The 24,361-nt window shown below is 38.4% G+C and overlaps 2 protein-coding genes across 8 annotated transcripts in view; one reads left to right on the top strand and one right to left on the bottom strand.

Annotated features, from left to right (window-relative positions):
• The window catches only part of KIAA0825 (KIAA0825 ortholog), a 245,049-nt gene extending 224,958 nt beyond the window's left edge, over positions 1 to 20,091 (bottom strand). For all 6 annotated transcript variants that reach the window (XM_051789274.1, XM_051789275.1, XM_051789278.1 and 3 more), the window contains exon 1: positions 19,885 to 20,091. In XM_051789274.1, the coding sequence (XP_051645234.1) occupies positions 19,885 to 20,085 (201 nt within the window). In that variant the 5' untranslated portion in view covers positions 20,086 to 20,091. The remainder of the gene's footprint in view (positions 1 to 19,884) is intronic.
• Positions 19,982 to 24,361, top strand: part of SLF1 (SMC5-SMC6 complex localization factor 1) — a 34,953-nt gene continuing 30,573 nt past the window's right edge. Inside the window, exons 1-4 of one of the 2 annotated variants that reach the window (XM_051789281.1) lie at positions 19,982 to 20,092; positions 20,595 to 20,708; positions 20,869 to 20,944; positions 23,221 to 23,464. In XM_051789281.1, coding sequence (XP_051645241.1) covers positions 20,084 to 20,092; positions 20,595 to 20,708; positions 20,869 to 20,944; positions 23,221 to 23,464 — 443 coding nt within the window. In that variant the 5' untranslated portion in view covers positions 19,982 to 20,083. Of the gene's footprint in view, positions 20,093 to 20,594; positions 20,709 to 20,868; positions 20,945 to 23,220; positions 23,465 to 24,361 lie in introns of those variants that run through there. The other variant, XM_051789282.1, reaches the window with a different exon arrangement.

Here is a 24,361-nt window from a genome sequence, read left to right as displayed (position 1 = left end):
AACTTCAATCATCCATAGTTCCAGGCTGCAACTTCAGACCCCTTCTTAATATGCAAGTAAGTCATCAGGCTTGCATCATTATAATGGATACCAGAATAGGTGCCAGAAAATAACTCTAATTCTCTCTCATTTAACTTGTTAAAAAGATATAACTAGTGAATCTGGATGTTATTTGTGCTACTGAAGACGAACATAATTTAGTAACAGAATCCCTTTCTTCAAGTATTAATTTCAAGAGCTTCTCAGTGTTAACAAATTCTCAGTTCAAAACTACTAAGAGATCTCAGTATTTTCTCAAAACCCTCGTAACAGATACAGGAGTCTCTGCTAGATAAATAAGACGATGATCCTCTATGGTATAAAAATAATTATGATGGGAGAGTAACATTTAATAGAGAAAAATACAAAATGCTTTTGTTTTTCATGTACTTTTTATTCAACTTCATTTCACTTACTTGACTTCTGAAATGTGGAAATTTACTTCACTTTGACATCCTACCAAGAAGTTTTAAAACTACTGAAAATGCTTATTTAGTATAATGTCCTCACTTTACAATTTTTCTTCTGCTTACATTATTTTACTATTCCAACAAGCTATTAAGAGCTAGTATTAGAAAAAGGCAGGAGACTTATATTTTACCAAAATATAGCACTAGTTTCTAACTCTAGTGGTTCTAGGAACAAAAGCCACTACATACTACCAAAACAAATCATCCCTTTACACAAAACACTGGCAGAAATGTAAAGGGGAGAGTATCCCTTAGAAATCCACAAGTGTTTAATCACTGTGTGGAGTAGATTCTGCTGACCATGGCCTCTGTGGAGGCCCACCAAAAGCCTTTGGTATCCTCATCTCCATTTCTCCGTAAAAGATTCCAAGCCCTTTCCCTTACATTTGTATGAATTAATCTTTGCAGGGAGGAAGAACTGGGAAGAGAACTTCTGCTAATTACAAATACTGGTGTACATTAAATTCTTTAAAGAAAAAATTATAAAAACACACCTTTGCCACAACTGAAAGCTCTGCTCTAAAAATTAATTATACAAGGAAAGGAATGAAAGCTGAATTACACATCTCAGTAGGAACTGAAATATTAAATTACATCTTCACAGACTACCTTATGCCAAAATGTAAATGTGTATTACACTTGCAGTAAAAATACTACATTGTATGAATTGTGAAATGCATTTCCATTGTTTATGTTACAAATAAAACAGTACAACTATTACATGCTAACATGGACAAGCAATGAGGAATCTGACATTAACTCTGGAAGCTTACAAAATAATTCATATTCACTGTTGCCAGGAGCATCTCCTCTGATCTGGTGTGTTCTGAACCTCTAAACAATTATCTTACTTTTTATACTTGAAAACACTGCAAATACTGAAATGGTAGTTTTTGAGTTTATTATTTCCCTCTCCTTGCCCGTAAGACTCATTCCACAGACAATAGACAGTAGAAAATATAGCTTGATTCAACTAATCTCCCCTTTGATGTATACTAGACACCAGGAAACAAGAGATGGATTCCAAAAGAATAGGGATATTTTCAAAATTAGAGGCATTTGGCTGAGTAACATGGTAAAATCTGCATATTCAGGAAAGGCAGCTCTCCCATAACCCTAATTAGCCTAGAGTAAGTTAATACCAACTGTAAGCTGAATTTTAAATGCTCTTCTACTTAAGAATACTATAATTTGGATAATTGTTTATTTATGCACTTCAAAGTACTTGTGAACACAAAGCATCTAAAGAATACCACCACTGAATCATAGAATCATAAATATTCTGAGGGGACGCATCAGGACCATCGAGTCCAACTCCTGTCCTGCACAGGACACTGCAAGAATCACACCATGTGCCTGAGGGCATTGCCCAAACACTTTTGGAACTCTGTCAGGCTTGCTGCTGTGACCACTTCCCCAGAGAGTTTGTTCCAGTGCCAAACCACCTTCTAGCTTTTTCCTGGTATCTAAACTAAACAACTAAACCTCCACTTCATGCCATTTCCTTGAGTCCTTTCTCTGGTCTCCAGAGAGAAGAGACCAGTGCCTGTCCCTTCATTTCCCCTTGTGAAGAAGTTGTAGAATACCATGAGGTCTTCCCTCAGTCTCTTCCAGGCTGAACAGACCAAGTGACCTCAGCTGTTCCTCAGACGGCTTCCCCTCCTGACCCTCTACCATCTTTGTAGCCCTCCTCTGGACACTCTCTAATAGCTTTATGTCTTTCTTTTATCGTGGTGCCCAAAACTGCCACAATATTCAAGGCGAGGCTGCACCAGTGCAGAGTAGTGCGGGACAATCCCCTCCCTTGACTGGCTGGTGATGCTGTGCCTGATGTCCCCCAGGACACGGTTGGCCCTTCTGGCTGCCGGGGCACTGCTGACTCATATTCAACTTGCCAGGGCCCCCAGGTCCCTTTCTATGGGGCTGCTCTCCAGCCTCTCACTTGCCAGTATGTACGCATATCCAAGGTTTCCCCATCCCAGGCGCATATGGTTGGTGATTGCCCATCTCTCTAATTTGTCAAGGTCTCTCTGCAGGTCCTCTCTGTCCACAACAGAGTCCACAGCTCCTCCCAGTTTAGTGTCATCGGCAAATTTCCTTAGTATTCCTTTGAATTTTGCGTTCAAGTCATTAATTAAAAGATGTTGAAGAAGACAGGGCCTAAGGGAGCCCTGTGGAACCCCACTAGCAACCGTTTGCCAGCCTGATGTCACCATAACTCTTTGTGACCAATCTGAGCCAGTTGCTCACCCACTGCATAACACAGTTATCCAGTTGTATACCAGACATTTTGCCCAGAAGGATACTGTGAGAGACAGTATGAAAAGCTTTGCTGAAGTCCAAAAAGATTACACCTGCTGGGTTTCCTAGATCAAGCAGGTAGGTTAACATGTGGTGACATGGATACAGAAGTAAATGTGAAGAAGGTATAGAGATGATATGTACCTCTCTCTGAGATCGTCCCTTACAAACATTTTCAATCCTCTCTTATTTTAGCATGGTTGTCTGTGTTTTCCATTTCCCCATCCAGCCCACATCACAGTCCGGCACCCTCCTGTCACATCTCAAGTTCTGTGTGCTCTGCTACCAGAGCACCTCCTCTACCACTGTCCCCACTGTGTTTTCAGTACCACCATCTCTTCTCATGACAGCCTTTATTTTGCAAGTGTGCAACTCTATGTAACCTCTTTTCTCTCAGTCACTCTGCTCCCCATAATCCTTTTGTTCTGCTAGATGAATCACTATGGATGCTAATATGCTTCTCTCTTATGTGAATATAGGTGAAGATGAGATGCTGGCATGGCTTAACTGTTCAAATGTCGCATGACATTGTTTGAAAGATATGAAGTTATGGCTATGCTAAATAACAGCAAAGGCTTTCATGTGTCACCTCTTTTCCTTTGAGTTCCCTAATTTCCTATAAAATCTACACTACACTAAAAATCTACTCTACACTAAAAACTGTCGCAAAATACAATTTTTTGCAAAGTTTCCATATTGGAAAACAGAAAAGGAAACCACACAGAAATGACAGCACTCTTCAAACTTCACTAATCAGATGTCTTACTTCTGCACTAACCTGCCTATTCAGAATTGAAAGTTTACCTATACAACTAAGAGATTAAACAAAGCACTAAAATTAAATAATACATTGTATATTCATTAGACACCAAAAGATGCATACAGTTGGCAGTTAATGTATCTTCAGCAATTAAAAATTCAGCTATATGAATATTGCAATAATTTGAGATTTTAAATTATTTATCTTGAAGTGGCAGAGAAGATCACTATTTAAAAATAGCATGCAAGATGCAAGTCATGAAAAATTGATGTGAAACAGCAATCTAAGACTTCAGCTCACTTTAAGCAAAACTATTAATGCTAAAAAATTCCTACCAAATTCAAGTCAATGCAAAAAGAAATTTTATGACCTGTTCCATCAGTTCTTAATCCTCAGTTTTATTCTCTCTGAAGTACACTAGCAAGCTGTATGAACTAAAAAAAAAAAAAAAAAAAAGAGAGACAAATCAAACCACAAAGGAGAAAATTAAATTCTTTCTGAACCACTTCCTTTTTCCTTTGGTTTGCCCCCTCTAATATTTCATTTTCTTCTACACTTCTCCTCCCAAATTTCCCAATGAAAATAAATGCCGGATGGCTTTCTGTTAAGTCAGAAAAATCATCTATAACTGCACTTTACTGTATTTGCTGCTTAACACATCCCCACAGTGAACCTAACATTTAGAACCTATCATATCAACATAGTCATCATGATCCAAGCTGCAAGTAATAGAGAGTGTCACTGTCAATTTTGCTTTCTTACACTTCCTTTCCTTCACTTCATCTGATTTTAATAATCCCTGTCAAACCACAAACAGTCCAAATTATTTTCTTGACACAGATGCTTTCAAGGAAGAGACAGAATCTCAACTTTCATTTAGTGACTACAAAAGCAAGCTGTCCAACTGGACAAATATTAGTTCCACTCTTGACAATCTCTACTGTAAAGCATCCTTTCGAATTTTCACTGAAGCTGCCAAGGGTTTGAGATAAGCTTCTTGTTTAGTGTAGATTGACTCACAGGATTAGCTCACCAACAACTGCCATGTTTAAAGAAGCCAGCAGTTTCAAGTAAAAAAAAAATTGCTTGTAGAAGATCACAATTGCTTCCCATCAGAAGCCTCATGGGAAACATTTGTTTAAATACCTCAAATTACTGTCTCATGCATGGGCCTAATTCAAGACTAACCAACGCCAGTTCAAAAGATTCTTTGGTAACTAGTCAGCATATACCAAAACAACCTTTGATGAATCTATAAAATCACAACAAAATGCAGAGGTATATGCATAGATAGTGTTTAGAGTTCCACAGCAAGAGAATTATACTTTTTACTAATACAGCAGCCTTTTAGTGCTCTTTTAACAGTTTGGGCTGACAACTGGCTCTTCATGATCACTCACTCATCTTCATGGTCAGACATCCTCCTGCTTGCCTTTTATTTCTTTTTTCCTTCCTAGTGAAGAGTAAGAGTTTTAAGAGCTTACCGTACTCTTCTCCTTTAGTATGGCTAGTCAAAGAACAATCTTGATACTCAGCAGAATATTGATTCTACCACAGGTCTGCATCAGATCAGATCTGTATGTTCTTTTATTCTAAAAAAAAAGTATCTGATCAAATATCACTTAAAGGAGAAAAAAAAATATAAGTAACACACAGACCAATGGTATTGTCAGTTTTAATCAAAAGGACATTGATTTAAGCCTCTTTAGGTGCAGTGCTTAGTCTTGACTATGTCTTGACTTCTAGTTAACTAACAGTTTGTATTCAGAGCAGAACTCATAACTGCTACGAGCTAGCTTTATGCATTAAAAAAGCACAGGTTATATATCATTTCAGGTTTAAGCACTACCAAACAGAACAGAAATAGGAGATAGGAAAGGCATCTGTAGAACAGTATATTAAAGTACAAATATACTGATTGATATGAAAGTAGGTCTGCACCACATCTAGTTAATGGTAACCAAAATAACTGTGCAAAACTAAATCTTGTGTCTAACTGGCTTGAAGTTCTGTAACTATCATGGAAGACAAAAAAAATAAATCTTAAGACAGGACCTTCTTACTAATTCACAATTCATATATAAATGATTTTTTTATCTAGTTTCTCAGAGGTAGCCTTTATATTCCCAGAGCACCCTCTCTATATTTTTATCCAGTTTTGTCTTACCTGATAACTTTTAAGATTTTATATCTTTATTTCTTGGCAGGAAGTGCAAGTCATCTCAACTACAATGCTACAAAAGTAAAAAAAAAAAAAAAAAAGCATAACCAAGAAGCAATTTTAAAGAATACTTATCTACAATATCTTTCCATTGCTGTTCAAGAAGAAAGAAAGGAAAATAAAGGAATAGTTACTGTGAAAGGAATTTCCTTCTTCTCAAAGACATCTTAAACTATACTTTCACACTCCAGCTTTATCACAGGGCAACTAAGAGTCCTGCAGCTGTCAGCTCACAAAAGAAACATCCTGTATTCACGGCTAAGTTCGTTTACCTCTACACTATTGATCTATGTATGCCATGGAAATGCCATGTGGGTACTATGCAAGAATACTCAGCTTTAATACATTCAGCTATCTCTTCTGGGAAGATGCTGTATCAAGAATACTATTTCAAAACATGATAAAGGCAAGAGTGTAAAAAGGTGAGAGAATGAATCATTACTTAATGCATTCACACAGGGGAAAAGAAATCATTCTTTGGAACAAGACCAGGTCATAAATTACTGTGCAAGAAGGAAAGACAATCAGCTGATTTGTGATGCAGAAAGGGGTTCCTCCTGCCTACCTTAAACGACTGCTGTAAAATTTATATTAAATTCTCTGGTGCAGAAAGCGCTTAAGCCTTTGGTTTCATGATTAAGAGAGCAAGTGTTCATAAATATCTTATAAGTGAACATCATGCACTGTATTATTTCTTACATAATTACAAGACTTAAATGAGTTGTGCAACCAGCCACAAAGTGAAACTACAGTGTAAACAATGTGCACTACTTGCCTATTACTTCAGAACAAAACCTGGTTGAAAACTAAAGATCAATTTTTGGTTGTTTTGAAGGAAGACTACATTTCAAGTTTCTAGAAAGAGAGGGGAACATCACAAACTAAAGGAGTAAAATTTTTTTCCTAGGGTCATATTAATATTTTAGCAAATTTCTTTTCCCTTATATTAATTTTAAAGAATTTTACAACTGTTCTTAAAAAATAAAAAAACAATAAGCCATGTAATATTCAAGTTGGAAATTTATATTACAATCAAATTTTTAAGTTTTAATCTATATATTTTTTGGTTTAACTGCCTAGAACCGAGTATAGTAATAACTCTAGCAAAATATCCTTCAGAAGCATGAATATCCTTCAGAAGCAAATTATTTTTATATAAGAGCCCAACAGTGAACCTTAGAGTTTCAACTCTATTCTATTAATCTGTAAGATAAATTGTGTTTTTTGTGACCCAGCCAACAAGATTCTTGAGTCAAGATTCCTTTCACTTGTACACCTCTGTGAAACAGTTTTGAGGATGTTACAAGCACAAACAAAACATCCAATGAGAAAAGTAGTTAAAGGCACATATTCTGAATAAGGAAGAAAGTGTTCAAAGATACAAAAGGGGTGAAGCATTTATTGAAACAACATATTTTTTCTAGGTAAGCAGTAATATCACAACACTCTTATGCTAATCTTTGGAGCTAAAAATTATTCAGAAACTTTAAGTTTGTTCCAAATAAGTGAATCAAAAGTCAATAGCTTTGCAAGTGGGTATCATGTAATGGCATTGAACGAATCCTTTGATTTTTAGTAGCAAGGCAGACTGGAATGATTTTTACACTTTCTTTCTCCATCACAGTGTGCACCAGAGATAAGTTTATTACAGGAAAAGAACAAAGCGAACTGTATTCCTCATTACTCCCTATATCTGCATTACCTGGCATAATTTACATGTTCCCAGTCAAATGGCATCTTAAGAATTAAAAACATTATGGAGACTACTATTCTTATTTCAAACAATCCACTTCTTTATCTGTACCAGTGGATGATACAGCTTGCTAAACCAATTCTTTTTTAAATGATCACAAATTTTTATTAAAGTTAGGGTTTTGTGCTATTATGCATTCATGGCAACACAATAAAAAGAAATTAAGAGAAATTGATTGACTGTACTTAGAAAAGAGATTCAGACTACTTGAAAGAGAGGCCACATTTTCTGACCCTTTTTCCACAGGATCCTACCAACCTTCTGTAGTAGCCACTTGGCCAGTGCAAGACTATTTATCTCTATTTACCAGGCAGCTGAATAAGCACTGATGGTGGCATGGGGCAGGTGACTGAAGTGAGTGACTGGTGCAGGCCTGACCACTTGGCAGCAGTGCCAGTCTATGCCAGATGAAGTTGACAAAACCATGATGAAAATAATGGATTGCCTTCACTAGACTTACAGACCTTGAGAAATCATCTCTACAGAGGGACTGAGAGGACTGTGTTTACACGCACATGCTAACTTACCTGAACAGAAAGTTCCATTACGTTTAACAGCAACAAAACGAGAAATCATATGTAAAAAATAACAGAAACTGTTTACCTGCTTTTATTTCACATTATTTTAAGTAATTAAAATTCCTTTAACAAGTCTTTCTACATACTCTACATACTCTTGGTTTATTCAGTACTGGCCACTAAAAAGAAAGTGGTTATTTACATGGAAAAGAATTGGGAACTCTTAGTACTTTCTGGGGGTTTAGCTAAAGTAACCCAGGACTAAGGTTCCTGTAACTCATAAGTTCCATAGAAGTATCAGCAAAGAAGAAAGCAAAGGAAGTTTAAAAGAACATGTACATACTTATGCATGTAAGTTTGGTAACAAGATAACCCCTGCTCTTTAACCAATACTCTCTCATCTGTGTTTAAAATTAAACACAAAGCCAATAAAGCCCGTATTGTTTCCACTGTTTTTATTATTTTTCTGAAAACAGAATACAAAAAAAACCTGTATAAAAAAAGACAGAAAGGTTGTAACTCCAGCCCACAAAAGGCAAGAAATTTCAAGTTAGTCTGACATTAAATCCTTAAATCATGCAATTGTGCTTATTTTTTAAGAAATGACAGTGCAAGGTAATGACAAGTTGTCATCCCTAACTTTGAATTGCCTGAAGTTTGTCATTTGGTGTTTGTGTCACAACCTTAATGCTATTTAAATGTAGTTTTTAGTATCTATTATTTAGAAAGGTCTACTTTACGACAGCAAAAAGCTTTGATGGAATAATCCTCAAAGTACGCTGCAGTGCTGGTATGCCACTTCATTAGAAGTAGTGCATAAAATATATGCTGTTGACAAATCTAATTCATTAAAGGTGAGGTAGAAGAACTTTAAAGCAAGTGGATGGCATCATTAGCTACAGTTCCTTTTATAAATTATTCTTCTTTTCCCTTTTGAATGACTTTGCCAGTGTTCCCTTTCCAGACAGTGTTTTTGCCTTAAAATTCAATACCTTCAACATGTTTGCACAAGTTAAACAAGTAGTTTATTCACTAAAACTGAAACTGTAAGCAGAAACAATCGCACTGATTATTTCACCAATATTAACTAATGAAAAATACATTTAAGCAACAATACAGATAAATAGAATCAACCAGGTTGGAAAAGACCTCTGAGATCACCAAGTCCAACCCTTGATCCAACACCACTGTGGTTACTAGACCATGGCACTAAGTGCCACATCCAGGCTCATCTTAAAAACCGCCAGGGATGGTGAATCCCTGGGCAGCCCATTCCAATGTCTGATTACTCTTCTCCATAAAAAATTTATTCCTAATATCCAACCTAAACCTCCCCTGGCACAGCTTAAGACTGTGCCCTCTTGTCTTACTGCTGGTTGCCCGGGAGAAGAGACTGACCCCCACCTGGCTCTCCTCATAGGACTTGTGCTCAAGTCCCTTCACCAGCCTAGTTGCTCTCCTCTGGACCTGTTCCAGCACCTCAATATCCTTCCTGAACTGAGGGGCCCAGAACTGGACACAGTACTCCAGGTGTGGCCTCACCAGCACTGAGTACAGGGGCAGAATCACTTCCCTGGTCCTGTTGGCAACACTGTTCCTGATCCAGGCCACTCTGTCCCCAGCCTGTAGCGCTGCATGGGGTTGTTGTGGCCAAAGTGCAGGACCCGGCACTTGGCCTTGTTGAACCTCATCCCGTTGGAATCAGCCCAACTCTCCAACCTATCCAGGTCCCTCTGCAGAGCCCTCCTGCCTTCCAGCAGACCAACACAGCCCCCAACTTGGTGTCATCTGCAAATTTGCTAATGGTACACTACATTGATCCCTGAGGGACACCACTAGTGCCTGGCCGCCAACTGGATGCAGCCCCGTTCACCACCACCCTCTGGGCCCGGCCCTCCAGCCAGTTCCTAACCCAGCACAGAGTGCCCCTGTCCAAGCCGTGGGCTGCCAGCTTTTTCCGGACTATGCTGTGGGAGACAGTGTCAAAGGCTTTGCTGAAGTCCAGATAGACCATATCCACGGATCTCATCCACCAGGCAGGTCACCTGATCATAAAAGGAGATCAGATCGATCAGACAGGACCTGCCCTTCCTAAACCTGTGCTGGCTGGGTCTGATCTGTTGTCCATCCTGTAGCTGTTGTGTGATTGCACTTAGGATGATCTGCTTCATAACCTGGCCAGGCACTGAGGTCAGGCTGACAGGTCTGTAGTTTCCCAGGTCCTCCTTGCAGCCCCTTTTGTGGATCAGCTTGACAATTTGCCCACTTCCAATCATGTGGGACCTCCCCAGTGAGCCAGGACTGTTGGTAAATGATGAGAGTGGCTTGGTGAGCTCTTCCACCAGCTCCCTCATCACACTAGGATGGATCCCATCTGGTCCCATTGTGAGACTTGTGAGGATCCAAGTGGCTCAGTAGGTCACCAACTGTTTCCTCTTGGATTATAGGGGGACTACTCAGCTTCCTGTCTCTGTCTACAAGCTCCGGAAGCCAGAAGTCCTGAGGACAACCTGTCTTACTGTTGAAAACTGAGGCAAAGAAGGTGTTAAGTACCTCAGCCTTTTCCTCATCTTTGGTGACTATTTTCCCCCCTATGTCCAACAAAAAATGGAGGTTTTCCTTGCCCCTCCTTTTGTTATTGATGTATTTGTTGAAGCACTTCTTGTTATCCCTAACAGAAGTGGCAAGATTGAGTTCAAATTGTGCCTTTGTCTTTCTAATTTTCTTTCTACATGACCTAACTATATTCCTAAACTCTTCATAAGTAATCAGCCCTTTTTCACATAGTCGGTAAGCTCTCTTTTTTCCCCTAGTTTCCTTTAAAATCTCCTCATTCAGCCAGGCTAGCCGTGTTCCCTGTTGGCTCACCTTTCGGTACACTGGGACTTTCAGGTTTATCAAACATAAAATTTAAAGATGAAGAGAAGAGGAAATTACACAGTACAAAAGAGTAACATTCTGGCAGCATTTTACATTGCTATTCAGATAACTTGGATTTGATATTGAATTGAATTCTGCAGGAGAGAAGATCAGGCATATCAGAGAGCTGAAGGCTAGCTGACATATTTATTTATAAAAGGAATTATATTACTCAGATTTTTAGGTAAAGATCAATATTTGTATAGGAACTAAAGACTACAGAATGGTCCATAAATAAAGTTAAGCTGGTATTTGAAGTACAGCCCATCAGAGTAGCCTTCCAACAGCTAAAACAGATACCAAGTCAAAACCTGATCAAATTTCATCTTAGAATATCATTGCCTGTGAGAACATTTAAATTCTTATCTTCAGATAAGATAAGATCAGAAAGAATTAAGTACTGTGGTCTTTAAAACCCAAACAGTGCAGGAACTGAATCACTAAAAAATAAAGTGAAAAAGGATACTTTTGAGGACTAAACATACACAAGTTATATTAAATTCCACTAACCACATATTCAACAAAATTCTAAACTACACTGTACACACAGAAACTGAAAACAAAAAAATCAAAGTTTCTTAATCAAGGATTCTTATTAAGGGACCTAAATCTATTCACTCAGAAAAAACAAATAAACAAACCAGTAAATAAACAAAACAAAAAAAACCAGAAATTTTTGCATAGAACACATAATCATACTTCAATATGTCACTACCCCGTACAAATATGTTCCAATGAACTGGCCGGATTAGCAAAGAATTTTTCCAGAAAAGCCCATGAATAGCAGATTATACTATCCTACATACTTCTAGACAGATACATGTACACGTACACATTTTTAACTAGATACTGTCTCAGATTAATGCTTTACTATCTCTTGCAAAGACAAAGTAATTCCAATACAACACTTACTGTGAAAATTTAAGAGATGAATGTCTTACTATGAAAAAACCAGTTTATAAGTAACTTAAATATGGAAACATTTCCAAATATAATTCATCAAGGCCTATTTTATGCCCCCAAGGATTGCAGCAAATCAGTATTTGGAAGTAACTCTAAATGTTTAGAATAAAACCCAACAGAATAATTTACTGTAAAAGTTCCATGAGAGACAACATACTGTCAATTTCTAGTCTTCTATGTTTGAATACACAAATTTCCTTCTAAAGGTCCTAGCCAAACCTCAATGTGCCTGATTAGAGCATCCTGTCAACTATGCCAGCTTAGTAGAGTAGCAAAGAGAAAACTCTCGGTCAGGTGCAAGAAATATGACACTGATTATGCGGATGACTATGATTATGTTTATTGCTAATACACTATCTAAATATTGTCAATGCAGTATTGACAATAAAGGGTTATAATATCAGCAGGTTCACCTAGAAACATACAGGTTTACCATCTTTGGCCTCACAGAATGCACAGCTACACCCCCATGTGTGACTGGATCTTCGTGTTTTTATAATCACGCATCAAAAAGTGAGTGTTCCCTGCTTTTGGGGCTTGATGTACCTGGTAGGCATCCCTGCTGGGAGGTGTGGAGAGCTGTCTGCAAGTCTGGGAGACTAGTTTGCCCACTCTCCAGCAGGACACCAAAGTCAATCACAGTCATCAGAGCTCCCCCATCTCTGGAATACATCAATTATGTAAGCATCCAGACAGTTCCTCCTGCAATTCCCACCTGCTGTTCTTACCTTAGGACAATTCCCACCAGTGTTCTTATCTTAAGACAAATTACATTGTCTATCAGAGACAATCACAAAGAAGGAGGCGTGTGTGTTGGAGGGGAAAATGGAGGGGAACCGCACACAAAAACCCGACTGTTTTTCATTGGGTCACATTTATATTTCAATCAGCATCTAACATTTACCTCGGAAAATTAATATCATGTATCTCCAAAATATTGTTACACATATAATTCTCCTAATTAGTTTACCCATTAATCCTCATCCTGCTATTTTTCCATTTCGTTCTCTCTCTTGCCATACAGTCTTTACATTTCATACATGAAACATATATGTCATTTTTGTTTAGGTCTTCCACCAGCGATACATGGGAAGAGTTACCCGCAGATGGACAAATGTACTGTGGTGTCTCCACCCCAGGAGACACATCTCAAAGGCCATCTCTGCCCAGAATCCCTTTGTGAACTGAATTCAAAATCATTCCACTTACAACATACTTATTACTGAAAAGATTCATATCCTATTTACTGTTGGTACAAGCAACTCTTCCTTCAAAGGCATTTCTTAGGCCCTGTAAAGGGAGCTTCTGTTTACCAGCAAGCAACTGGGAAGTAGGACTTAAGGTACCTAAATTCAACTCTGCTAATAAATCTTTTGAAGATGATGCTGGGAATGGGGAGGCAGGAAAAGGAGAAGAAAAGGACTGGCATCCTTAGAGAGTTTACTCTTATACAGAAGAGCCCATAATGCCTTCCCAGAGAAAGTTTTCATCCTACTAACAACTGCTGAAGGATTCAGTGTTCCCAGTCAGAGATTTCAGTCTTGCTCTTACTTCAATCCTTTCTGATGTTATTTATAAGCAATAATGTTGCTAAACACACAACTCTTCTGTCAATACTGGCATTCCAGGTGGGAGAAATCACTGACAGCAAAAACCTTCTACACTAATAAATGTCATTACTTCATTTAGGAAAGTGGAAGAAAAGAGGTAGAGTCCTTATCTATGTCATTGCTTCAAAGGAAGCATCCCTTCTGCAAAAGGTCTAGACACTTTTTCTGCAGTCCTAAGATTTTTGAGGTAGCTGGTATTTGGAGAAACTCAACAATTCTCAAAAAACTCTTTGGACTACAGACCAGAAAAGGACATTGCTGTCTCTTTACGAGGGGGAACATTTTCCTCATAGCATAGAGTGGTATGGGAGGACAACTTATATGTCATATCTGCAAATGCCAAAGCCAAATTGAATCACAGAGTAATGCTTGCAATAACCAAACTCCACTTAACTCAGTCTGCAAGTGTGATGAAAACCAGTCAGTCATTATGCAAAATTTCCTGTTCATCCAAATTAAACAAGGTCCAGTGAGAAAAATTAAAATTATTGATGTTCAATTTATTTTGCGTGAAAAGCCTACCTGAAGAGAAACCCACTTTCTTATGGCAATAGATCACTACATTAAGAAGACCTATTTTTTATGATTACTCTAACAGTCAATTTTGGATTTATTCTTTGGTACATGCTGTCTGCTTTTTGAGTCTAGTAGACAGTGATTTCTGGTAAGATTAAAAAAAAACCAAAAAACCACACCAATCAAACAAACCAAAAAACACTAATCATGTTAATTCTGAATGCTTCTACTACAAACTTCATGAGACACTGATTGATTACTCAGAGTAAGTTGTCTTTGAGTGGTAGCCTGGAAATCTTAGGGACGGATGACTAAGTGGTAAGAATACAATAGTTATTTGCAAGATCTGCTGATAACAGGGGTTCCATCTTAAGGGACAACTAAACAGTTACAAGGAACCTCTAAGATACTCTGTTAACTGCTCAAGCTTCTGCTCTGCTCTGGTGAGACTCCACCTGGAGCATTGCCCAGCTCTGGGGTCCCCAACATAAGAAGGGTGTGGACCCACTGGAACAATTCTAGAGGAGGGTGGCCAAGATGATCCCACATCCGTGCTATGGATACATTGCGGCTACTCAGTGTGGAGAAGAGAAGGCTCTGGGGAAATCCTACCATAGCCTTTCAGAACTTAAAAGGGGGCTTACAGAGAGTTGAAATTAGGTGATCTTTAAGGTCTCTCCCAACCCAATCCATTCTATGAACCTCACCTTAAGTAGCAAATTTTTGTCTGACACCTATATGTCACAACTATATATAACCTTCCAGTTACATATTGATAAAATACACATAGGGTAGGGTATTTTGTACTTTCTTGCACTTATTGCACCTTCATTATCTTCCCTATAATAATTTACATCACACTTTCTCCTAACTTCTTTTAACTATTTTTTTCTCCTTCCACCCACAATCATCTATATCTTTTCCCTACCCTCTGTACTGAGCTCAAGTACAGTGAACTACAGAGAAGGTAGAAAGTGTACACACAACACATTACCGCACTGGTTATACTGATTTGATTTTCTAATGTCTGTGAGCCAGGGTTCATGTTTATCTGCATTCTGGGCATCGATCATGCTGTTGGCAGTTGCCTAGTCAGAAATAAAACTGCAGGGAAAGAGGTGTTATTGCAGAGCAAAAACCATTCTAGAATATTCACAGTGTATATACTGCTATTTAAAAACATACAATTATTAAGAAAAAATTACAGTATCTGCTAGCATTACCTACATTCACCATTTTAACTGCAGTTACTTAGAGAAAAAAATAATCAAAAGACAAAGAAAATGCATTTTACAACACACTCAAAAAATAAGAAATCAGCAGCAAACACAACCTGAACAAGTTCACGGGCATTCTCAAAAAAAAAAAAAAAAAAGAAGGTGAAAGGACTTTGATGAATGAAAAATTGCCAATCATATCAGAATGGATCTGCTATGTAGGAAAAAATACTAGAAAGTCAATGTGGGAATTAGGTCAATTAAGTATTCCGGGCAAGTACAGAGGATTTAGAACAGGGCAGAAGAACAGTAATAAGATTAAGAAGGTCCAAGCAGCGAGGGACTAACTCATGTCAGGCAAAGAAAAGAAATTTGAACTTCATGTGAACTTTATGTGGTAGGAAAGTTAAGTACTAAATGCAAAATTAAACCATTCTATTACCTGTATTTTAAAAGAAAGAAACAAACAAAGCCTTAGTCCAAGTCATGAGCGACTGAAAGCACACTAATAAAATACAGGTCACTATGTCATTAACAAGTGAACTAATACACATAAAGTATATAGATTGGCCTCATGTACAGAAAAATTATTGAACAAGTTGCTGAACACTGTGCTCTCTTCATCTGTCAATCAACATTGATTCACTGACCTACATTAATGGAATGTGAGTTGGCAGAAGGGCAGATGAATGCAAGGAGATGAGGAGACACACTGAGCTTTAATAATGATCAGAAAAATAAACATTCTTTGGAACAAAAACAGTTATATGAAAGAAATACAAATGATACATCCTGAAAAGAACATGAAGATGTTTTTAAAAATAAGTACAAAGTTATGATAACTGAGAATTTATATAATCAATAAGGCTTGAAGAAAACCAGCAAATTTCACAATGCTTGTTCCGCCTTTCCTATATTCATGAAATAAACTACAGATACATTTATAGAAAGATGATTATTATTATTATTATTAAGAAGCTATTCTAGCTTCTGTGGACTTTTATATTATTTCTAATTCTTGTAATCCCTTACCACTATAGAAGAAAATTGAAATTCCTTCAGTTTCAACAAAGCCAGAGGCAGTGCTTCATACTGAAGACGGACTTATAAAGTGGACTTAAAGGGGCACAAAGTTAGACTTTTCTCCACATGAAGGCAGTGTGGAGACACTTCATACTGTTTTAGCTTTTATGATTGATTTTTCAGTATAATTTCAGGGTTGGTTTTTTTACAAAGCTGTGATTACTAAATGTTTGACCAAAATTTGCCTATGGCATTGTGAGTTTTGTTTTGTCAAATGATACTGTTTTTAAAAATATACACGTTATGTTTAGACAACAGAAGGAAAAAAGCTCCAATTAATAATTTTATTAACCTCTGAAATTGTAATCAGTCAACTGATAAACTTGTTTACAGGATGGAAAATATTTTAAGCACATAATGCAAAATATCTTACACTAGATAAAAAATCTGATAGATTATATTTCACAATGGAAGAGATGTTTATGCATGGACTATCACTATCACAATTGCTGCAAGTAATTACATAAAATTTTCAACGCAGAAAGTCAAAAGTTTTGTGAGGGACAAAAAACAGACACACACACACAAAACAAAAAAAACCAAACAAAAAACAAACAAACAAACAAAAAACAACACAAAAAAAACCCCCAAACGCAAAACATTAACTTGTAAAATTAAGGAAAAAATGGAAGAGGCTTGCAGAAAGAGGTTGTGAGACTAATAGACAAGAATCAACAATGATCCCATTAACAGCAGCACCAGTGAGGCCTGGAGAAAGGTAACTACATATTATGTGAAGTACACTAGCTATCTCTGGGAATTGTAAGAAGTGAAATTTCAAGGCAAAAGACATAATGGTAACACAATTATATGTAGAATATATAGGAAGCAAAAACTATAAGGTAGAAAGCTAGAACAGCGCAATGAAAATGGAATTCTCCTTTGTCTCCCTAGGTAATAAAAATTAAGAAAGAAAGTCTGAAAGAGATGGGCACCTGATACACTGTAAGTAAACTCTTTTTGTGAAAGAGTAAAAGGAATATTTATTTCTCTGATCATGGCTTCTTTATGAACTGAGGACATAAGAGCTGTACGGCCATTCTTGCTAGTCCTTAAAGTGCAATTAGAAGTTTTAGAAGTGACATACCTTTTGTGTAGCACTGAAAATCACTTCCCCATTTTTATAAAAGACGTCACATGCAGTGTAGAAGAGAATGTGTAGAAGTGAATACCATCTAAAACCCAGAGACAAACTGCTCAAATTCAATGTATAATACTGAGCAATTGAACCATATATTTGACAAACACATTAAAAGAACAAAGGAACATAGAGGTACTTAAAAGTACATCAGTTAAAAAGCCTACTCCCTAGAACCTGTGCAACATAATATTAAGAGATACTTGGCTACTATAATGAGATCACAACAAGGATGGAAAAGAAGAAAATATTTTTGGTTTTTTATGAAAAAAATAATAGAATTGAACAGTAAGTGAAATCTAAACTTATCAGACATCCCTAAAATGAAAGTTAAAAAATGCAATTGCTTAAAGCTACACTTTAGTAATAATGTATTTTAAAGTGAAATTAGATGTGAAATGCTTGAGGCCTTGGTATTTTGATTCCACACACTTGTGCCAGAGACAAGGAAAAAATACCTAATTCTTATAGGTAACAAACGGTCATCATTATAGAATCATAGAATATCCTGAGTTTGAAGGGATCTGCAAAAATCATTGAAGTCCAACTCTTAGCACTGCACAGGACCATGTGGCAAAAAACTAACAGTTTTTGGTTCAGTAATGATTAGTAGCTAGTCCCAGTTAGTAAGAATTAAACTGTTTAAAATAAAATTTAAAAGAATTAAATTAATACCTTTACAGTCTTGACAAACCAATAGCGAAGGTACAAAGATGCAAGAGATACAAAATAGAAAATGCAACTAATCTTCACTGTCAATCAAGAAGCGCAAGCAATAAATGTAGTCATTTAACTCTGAATCCTAAAGATTTTTTTTCAGTGTCATTTATATAAATAAACTAATGACAAAGGTTGTTGATGGTCATTTCTTCATGCTTGCATACAAAAATATAACTGCAATGTTAAAGAAACAAAAGAGAGGAAAAACTTGAGTAAGCATTCAGTGTACCAGAATACTTCATAAACAGCAACACAGGACTCATGTGAGGCCTGGAAAAACTGTTCTTCTGTTGTGATATTTGGGAAATTCAGATTTAAAATCAAGTGTCCAACCTGCTGTCATATTTTAGATGTCTGCAGCTGTGGTTTTGGCTTTTCTTTCCAAAGGAATACATATGGTACCTATGCTTTATTGCAATGGTGAGTTCAATGGTCATTGCACCCATTGATCTAAGCTGCAGTGACAAAAACTTAGCAGTTGTGACAGTTTTGCTTTCAGGAAAGTTTTTTCCTGATTCCATTTGAATCAGGATGTGTGCCTTCTAGTCTCAAATTATAGAAAAAAGGAATAAAAGTGTTCTAAAAAGCTACTTTTATTCACTACAAAGCATTGACAGATTTCTTGTGCACCATCCATTCAGTGCACTGCATGACACAGGAATAGTCAAAAGTCATCTCTCAAACACAAAAAGGACCAAAATAAAGCGTGGAACACCAAAACAAAATCTGACGAACAATCACCATCTTGGCATTTCTACATTTCTAAATTCTAAACTGAGTGCTTGAGATACAAGCTGAATATTATTTTGAGCTCTTCGTATTGCTTTGTAATTTTAAAAAAACAAACCCTGACTCTCATAATGAAGAGTCTGCACCCACTTGATCAGTGGGGCAGGAATCCCTTCACTAACGGGGCAGAAATCCCGGTACGTGGTCCGATTATCTGGCTGTAGCAGTATCTGGTCACTCGCCCTGAAGACCAACCATTATGAGGCACGAGGCACTTCGAAAGTTTCTCAGAGATACTGAGAAAATGGTATTGAGGGTCAGAAATCCCTGGCCCCTTTCCTGACTTTCATAGTCAGTCTGTTCCAGAAGAAACACTTCAGCTTGCATCTACATAGAATTCCACCTGGTTCATCTGTCAGCTTCCTCTACTCTGTGAGGTCTCTTCCGTCATCCAGCACACCCCTATCAGACCGCCTTCCACAATTTTAATTCCGCCGAGCAACAGACGTGGTGATTTTCAGACTCCGAGGCAGCGCCGACGCGTTTCCCAGCTCGCCCTCCGCCACTCGCCCCCAGTCTGTCCCCGCCTCCCCCAGCCCTGGGGGGACCCGCTCCTCTCGGTCTGAGGGCAGACCGCCCCATCCCGCTCCGCGCTGAGGTGCAAAGCCGGGCCCGCAGCGCCGCGCCGCCAGGGCCGCCTCAGAGGGACACCAGCGCCGCCTTCCCGCAGCAGGGGCGGGCACCCACCGGCGCCTCGGCTGCCCGAGGAGCCTGGGAACTGCGCAGCGCCCGGCCAGGCCGCGGAGGAGAGAAGGCGGCCGCGGGGAACCCCGGAGCTTTGCGGGCGGCCGCAGCGGATCCCAGCCCTGTCCCGCTCGGGTCGCACGGTAAGGGCAGGGGAAGGGCAGCCCCGCCGGAGCCACTTACCGAGCGGCTCCGCGCCGACAGCCCCGGCGACAGCGGAGCGTCCGTGACAACGTCCCGGAACGGCCGCTCCGCCACATCCGGGGGCGGGGCGGGGAAGGCGGGATCGCGCCGGGGTTTGAACGAGGGGCGCAGCGTCCAGCGGGGACGGGCCGGATCGAGGAGCCGTAGGGCTCCAGCACAGCCCCTGTTCCCCACGCCCATGGCCTGTGTAGGTGATCGCCGGGGGGCTCCCCCGCCGCAGCGATGGGGGCTCGCTCCTCAGATCTTGTCCGGGAGCGTCGCCAGCCCGCCGCACCTCGGTGGCGGTTTCGTGAGAGAGGGGGCGGCGGGTTTCCCCCCCGGCGGGCAGTAAAGAACCTCCCCGCACCTGCGGGGTCCGCGCAGCAGCGGAGCAAGGGTTTGAAAGGCGGAGCCTACGGGCGTCCTGGTGCAGAGCCGAGATGCCAGACCCGGGGGGCTCGGCCCATTGCAGGCCGCAGTTTGGGCGTCTCAGGACTACCGCGTTACCGCCTTTGAGATATCTTAACAGTGTCAGGCAGGGAGAGCTTAAAATGTGGTATACCGCCTCAGGCAGCTTTCTTTTTTCTCGGTGTGTTTTCCCATTTCAATGGAAGAGAAGTAGGAACTGCTAGTCAGACTTTGCAAGCAACTTTTCGTGGTGTATATTCTGTGTGTTAATGTTTCCTTTTCGTTCTTCTTTCTTTCAACAGATGGGAAGTGGCAGCCAGAAAAGGATAATCCAAATAACTGGATTTAAAGAAAAAGAGAAAAAGACCCTGCTCAAATGTCTGCTTAAACTGAACTGTGTTTTTATAGATAGCAAGGTATTGTTCACCAAAGCACAGAAAAGAGGGTTAGAGCAGAAAGTAGAAATGCAAGCCTTAAAAGAAATGAGTGTGCTGTAGTTTAGTTGTGTATAAATAGCCAAGGAATTTAAACTGTTTCCAGTGATACAAGTGTGTTATTTTGGTTTTGTTTTGTTAGAAATACAGAAATTGTACACATCTTGTAGCAAAAAAGCTGTGCAAGAGTGAAAAGATCTTAGCGGCCTGTGCTGCTGGTGAGTAAAAGGTTTCCTGTTAAATTTCATAGCATCACAACTGGGTCTGGAAAGGAGACTTAAAAGGGTTATCTCTTTTCATTTTGTGAGTGAACTGTCTTACAAACACTCATTCTTCTTCCATTAACCTCGATTTTTAATGTAGTATTATGTTCAAGTTATGATTTACTTCTTTTTGTTTAGATTTTTTTCCTAAATTGTATTCCTGCTCTCTCCCTTTGTTGGATCTGCACCTGTTACCAAACAGAAAATGTTGTTGTATATTAGATCCTGCAGTCATAAGCAAATTACATGGACACTTAAAAATGAATTGCTTAAAAGGAGGCAGAGACAATATGGACACCCATAGTTGGAGTGGGTTTTTGACACCAAATTCATATGCAACATTCACTGGTAAAGCTCAGTCTCTAATTTCCTGTTAATGCAGCAAGAAAAAATTCCAGACTTCTGCCATTCTGACACAAGCCTCTGGTCTTTCCTCTTGCTTCCTGTTTAACTGTGGCCTGATGCTGCAGTCCCATACATAAGCAACTCAAATGCTTTCGGAATGAGAATTCTGTATTTTAAGATTTCATTATACACTGATTACAGGTAAGGATTCTATGATGAGTTTACACTATCTTGTAGTTATGAGATATCACAATACCAGTTTTAGCATGATCTGTATTTTCCCTATTTAATACTATAACAAAGTGGTAAAGCAATTTTTAGAATGGCTAATCTTAAATTAAGAGACAATAGACAGAAATAACTAAACATGTATTTGGATTTAAAGATATATATAAATTTCTTGATTTCATGCTTGTATGCAGGGGTGTATATATATATATATATATATATATATATATATATATATATATATATATATATATATGGATGATTCCTTGTACTAATGTAAAATTCTCATCTCACTCTTATCAAAAAGGAAATAACTAAAAGTTTCCATGAGGGAAACAATATTAAAATGCCTATAAATTTCTGGCATAGCACTTTGTTTTAACAATTCTAAACCTTTGAGTTAATGTTTTCTTACTTTTTGGAATTTAAAACATGTGGAGATGTTTTCTTGAACGGAGTGGAAGTGGTATATGTAATGTCCACATGGCAATACAAAACTCTATCATGCTTCTCTACTTAGAAATCTTCCACAATAACATCTAGCAGTTTTTAATCTTGAAGAGGTGCCATTTTTGCATAATCATTGGTCTTACTCTTGATGTCAGAGACAGTGTATTCATTCCTACTGCAAGTAATGAAGAAAGATAATGTTTAAACACATTTAGAACACTGTAGGGTTGAACAGTAATACTAAAGGATGCCAGTTGTTGTGCTGACAGAAGTTTTGACATGGAAATTTCAAGTAGAAATGGTTTTAACATGCAGGTTGTGCACAACATACCTTTTCCAGTCATAAGTCTACTGGTACCTATGCTAGGTTTTGTGCTCCAGCACTGAGACATTTTGCCAGTCAACCCTGCTGTTCTGTGAAACCAATTAGGTTCTCGCAATTCAAGTCAATTTCTCTTACAGTGTCTTCTGTAGGTAGTGTTTCAATACAAGAGCAGGATACTAACCGCTGCTCTTGACCTGAACCTGTAAGAAGAGAGAGACAGAGAAAAGGGGAAGATCATTACATACTGTATCAAAAGCATACATGCAGAAGATGAAAGAGGAGAGGCGGAGGAGGTGGAGCCAAGGGATGAGAGAAAAGGATGTGAAAAGAAGAAAGGGAAAAGAAAAAAGTCTAAAACTGTGTTCCCCAAATATTGATATTCACTACACTAGCAGTGCAAGTAATTTTGAGAATATATGTGAGAAAGAGCTTACATGCTAAAAGTTTATTTCTTCTTTTAAATCATTGGTAGTAAAATATTTCTTCATTTTAGTATATTTGTGTAAGTGTCAAATGGTATTAAAAATAAAGTGTTTGCCAAGGTTCTGTGGAATTCATAAGAACAAAATCTGGGAAGCTGAAAAGATGTATTTGGAGATTTTTGAGGAGATAGACAATTATTTTATCTAGGAAGGGTAAAAAGGCACTTCATTGGTAAAAGAAAACAGAATGATCATTTTCAGTGGCATTGTGAGACTTTTGATTCTAAAGTCTGAAGTGGAGAACTCTTGTAACAGGAAGAAGTTTTTAAAATGGTACTCATAATTTCAGCTTTTATTTGCACAAGAAAGGTTTAAGTTAATTTTATATTAGTTCTTCAGCTGATTGCCATTTGTCTGCACAAAAAAAATCTCTTGTGGTTGACAGTTCATTTGCTTTTTAGGAAAGTGGGTACTAACTAAGGAGTACATAATTAATAGTGCTGAAAGTGGCAGATGGCTTGATGAAACAACGTACGAATGGGGATATGAAATTGAAAAAGACACCCATTATTCACCTCAAATGCAATCTGCACCTAAAAGATGGCGCGAAGAACTGACTTTCTCTAGTGCTCCAGGGGCCTTCCACAGATGGAAAGTTGTCCTTCCTGTTAAGGAAGGTGATAAACGAATGGCATCTATTAGAAGGTAGGAGTGTATGTCTTAAAGCTTAAGTAATGCACAATAGAGCACTTATTGTATGGTTGAACATATTTTTGTTCTTCTATCCCAGTTAATTTGGCCCATAATAACCTCAGCTCTCCAAACTCTGAATTATTTTCATTAATATATTTCCATATATTTAAATCTGTAACATCACTGCTTTTCTTGCTTTCTTTTAGTATAGTGTCAAAAATAATGTGCATTTGTGTATGTTTTTATCAAGTAAGCTGCTAAGAGAAACTTCTTCATGAGGCAAGAAATATAGACTTACAGTTTTTATGAGTGTTTATTTTGTGTGGGTGTTAGATTCAAATAGTAGCTGGAATAGGACACCTTATTTCACTCAGCTGGGTGACCCAAGATCATGTCTTAAGCATCTGGGCCACACTGTTACTGACCTGATCAATCTTTGTGTCACATCTGTGTAACAGCTTCTTGTAGTTCTGAAGATCTAATTTGTGCTTATCAGATGTTTCTGATATGTTGTAAATACATATAGTTTGGAAGGGAAGGACAAAATGAAAAGCAAAGGAAAGGGAAACGATTGAAGTGCAAGAATTCTAGGACTGTGTTTTTCTTTTCCATACTCTTCTTACACATTTGGATTCATTCATTTAAATACCGCACAGAAGTACAAGTAGAGCATATTTAAGTAATATTTATATCTGGTGCAGTAAAAGAAATGTCTCCTGACACTGTTTTAGAGCTTTCCATTCAATCAAAAACTGTCCTGCTCTCTCTTGACATCCCAGTTAGTTAGGAATGCTCAGGTCTAGGCATGCCACAGATGCACAGGCAAAAAGGGAAGTGCAGTTTGGTGAATCATAGTACAGGGCTGTATGCTACGTCACAGGTGCCTGTCTCTTTCTAGTTCATAGAGAC

This window comes from Manacus candei, unplaced genomic scaffold (genome assembly GCF_025592945.1).
Source record: "Manacus candei isolate 608988 ecotype Guabito, Panama unplaced genomic scaffold, ASM2559294v1 h1tg000027l, whole genome shotgun sequence".
NCBI lineage: Eukaryota > Metazoa > Chordata > Aves > Passeriformes > Pipridae > Manacus > Manacus candei.
Note: the sequence above shows the minus strand (reverse complement) of the source record. Positions and strands in the feature narration are given on the sequence as shown.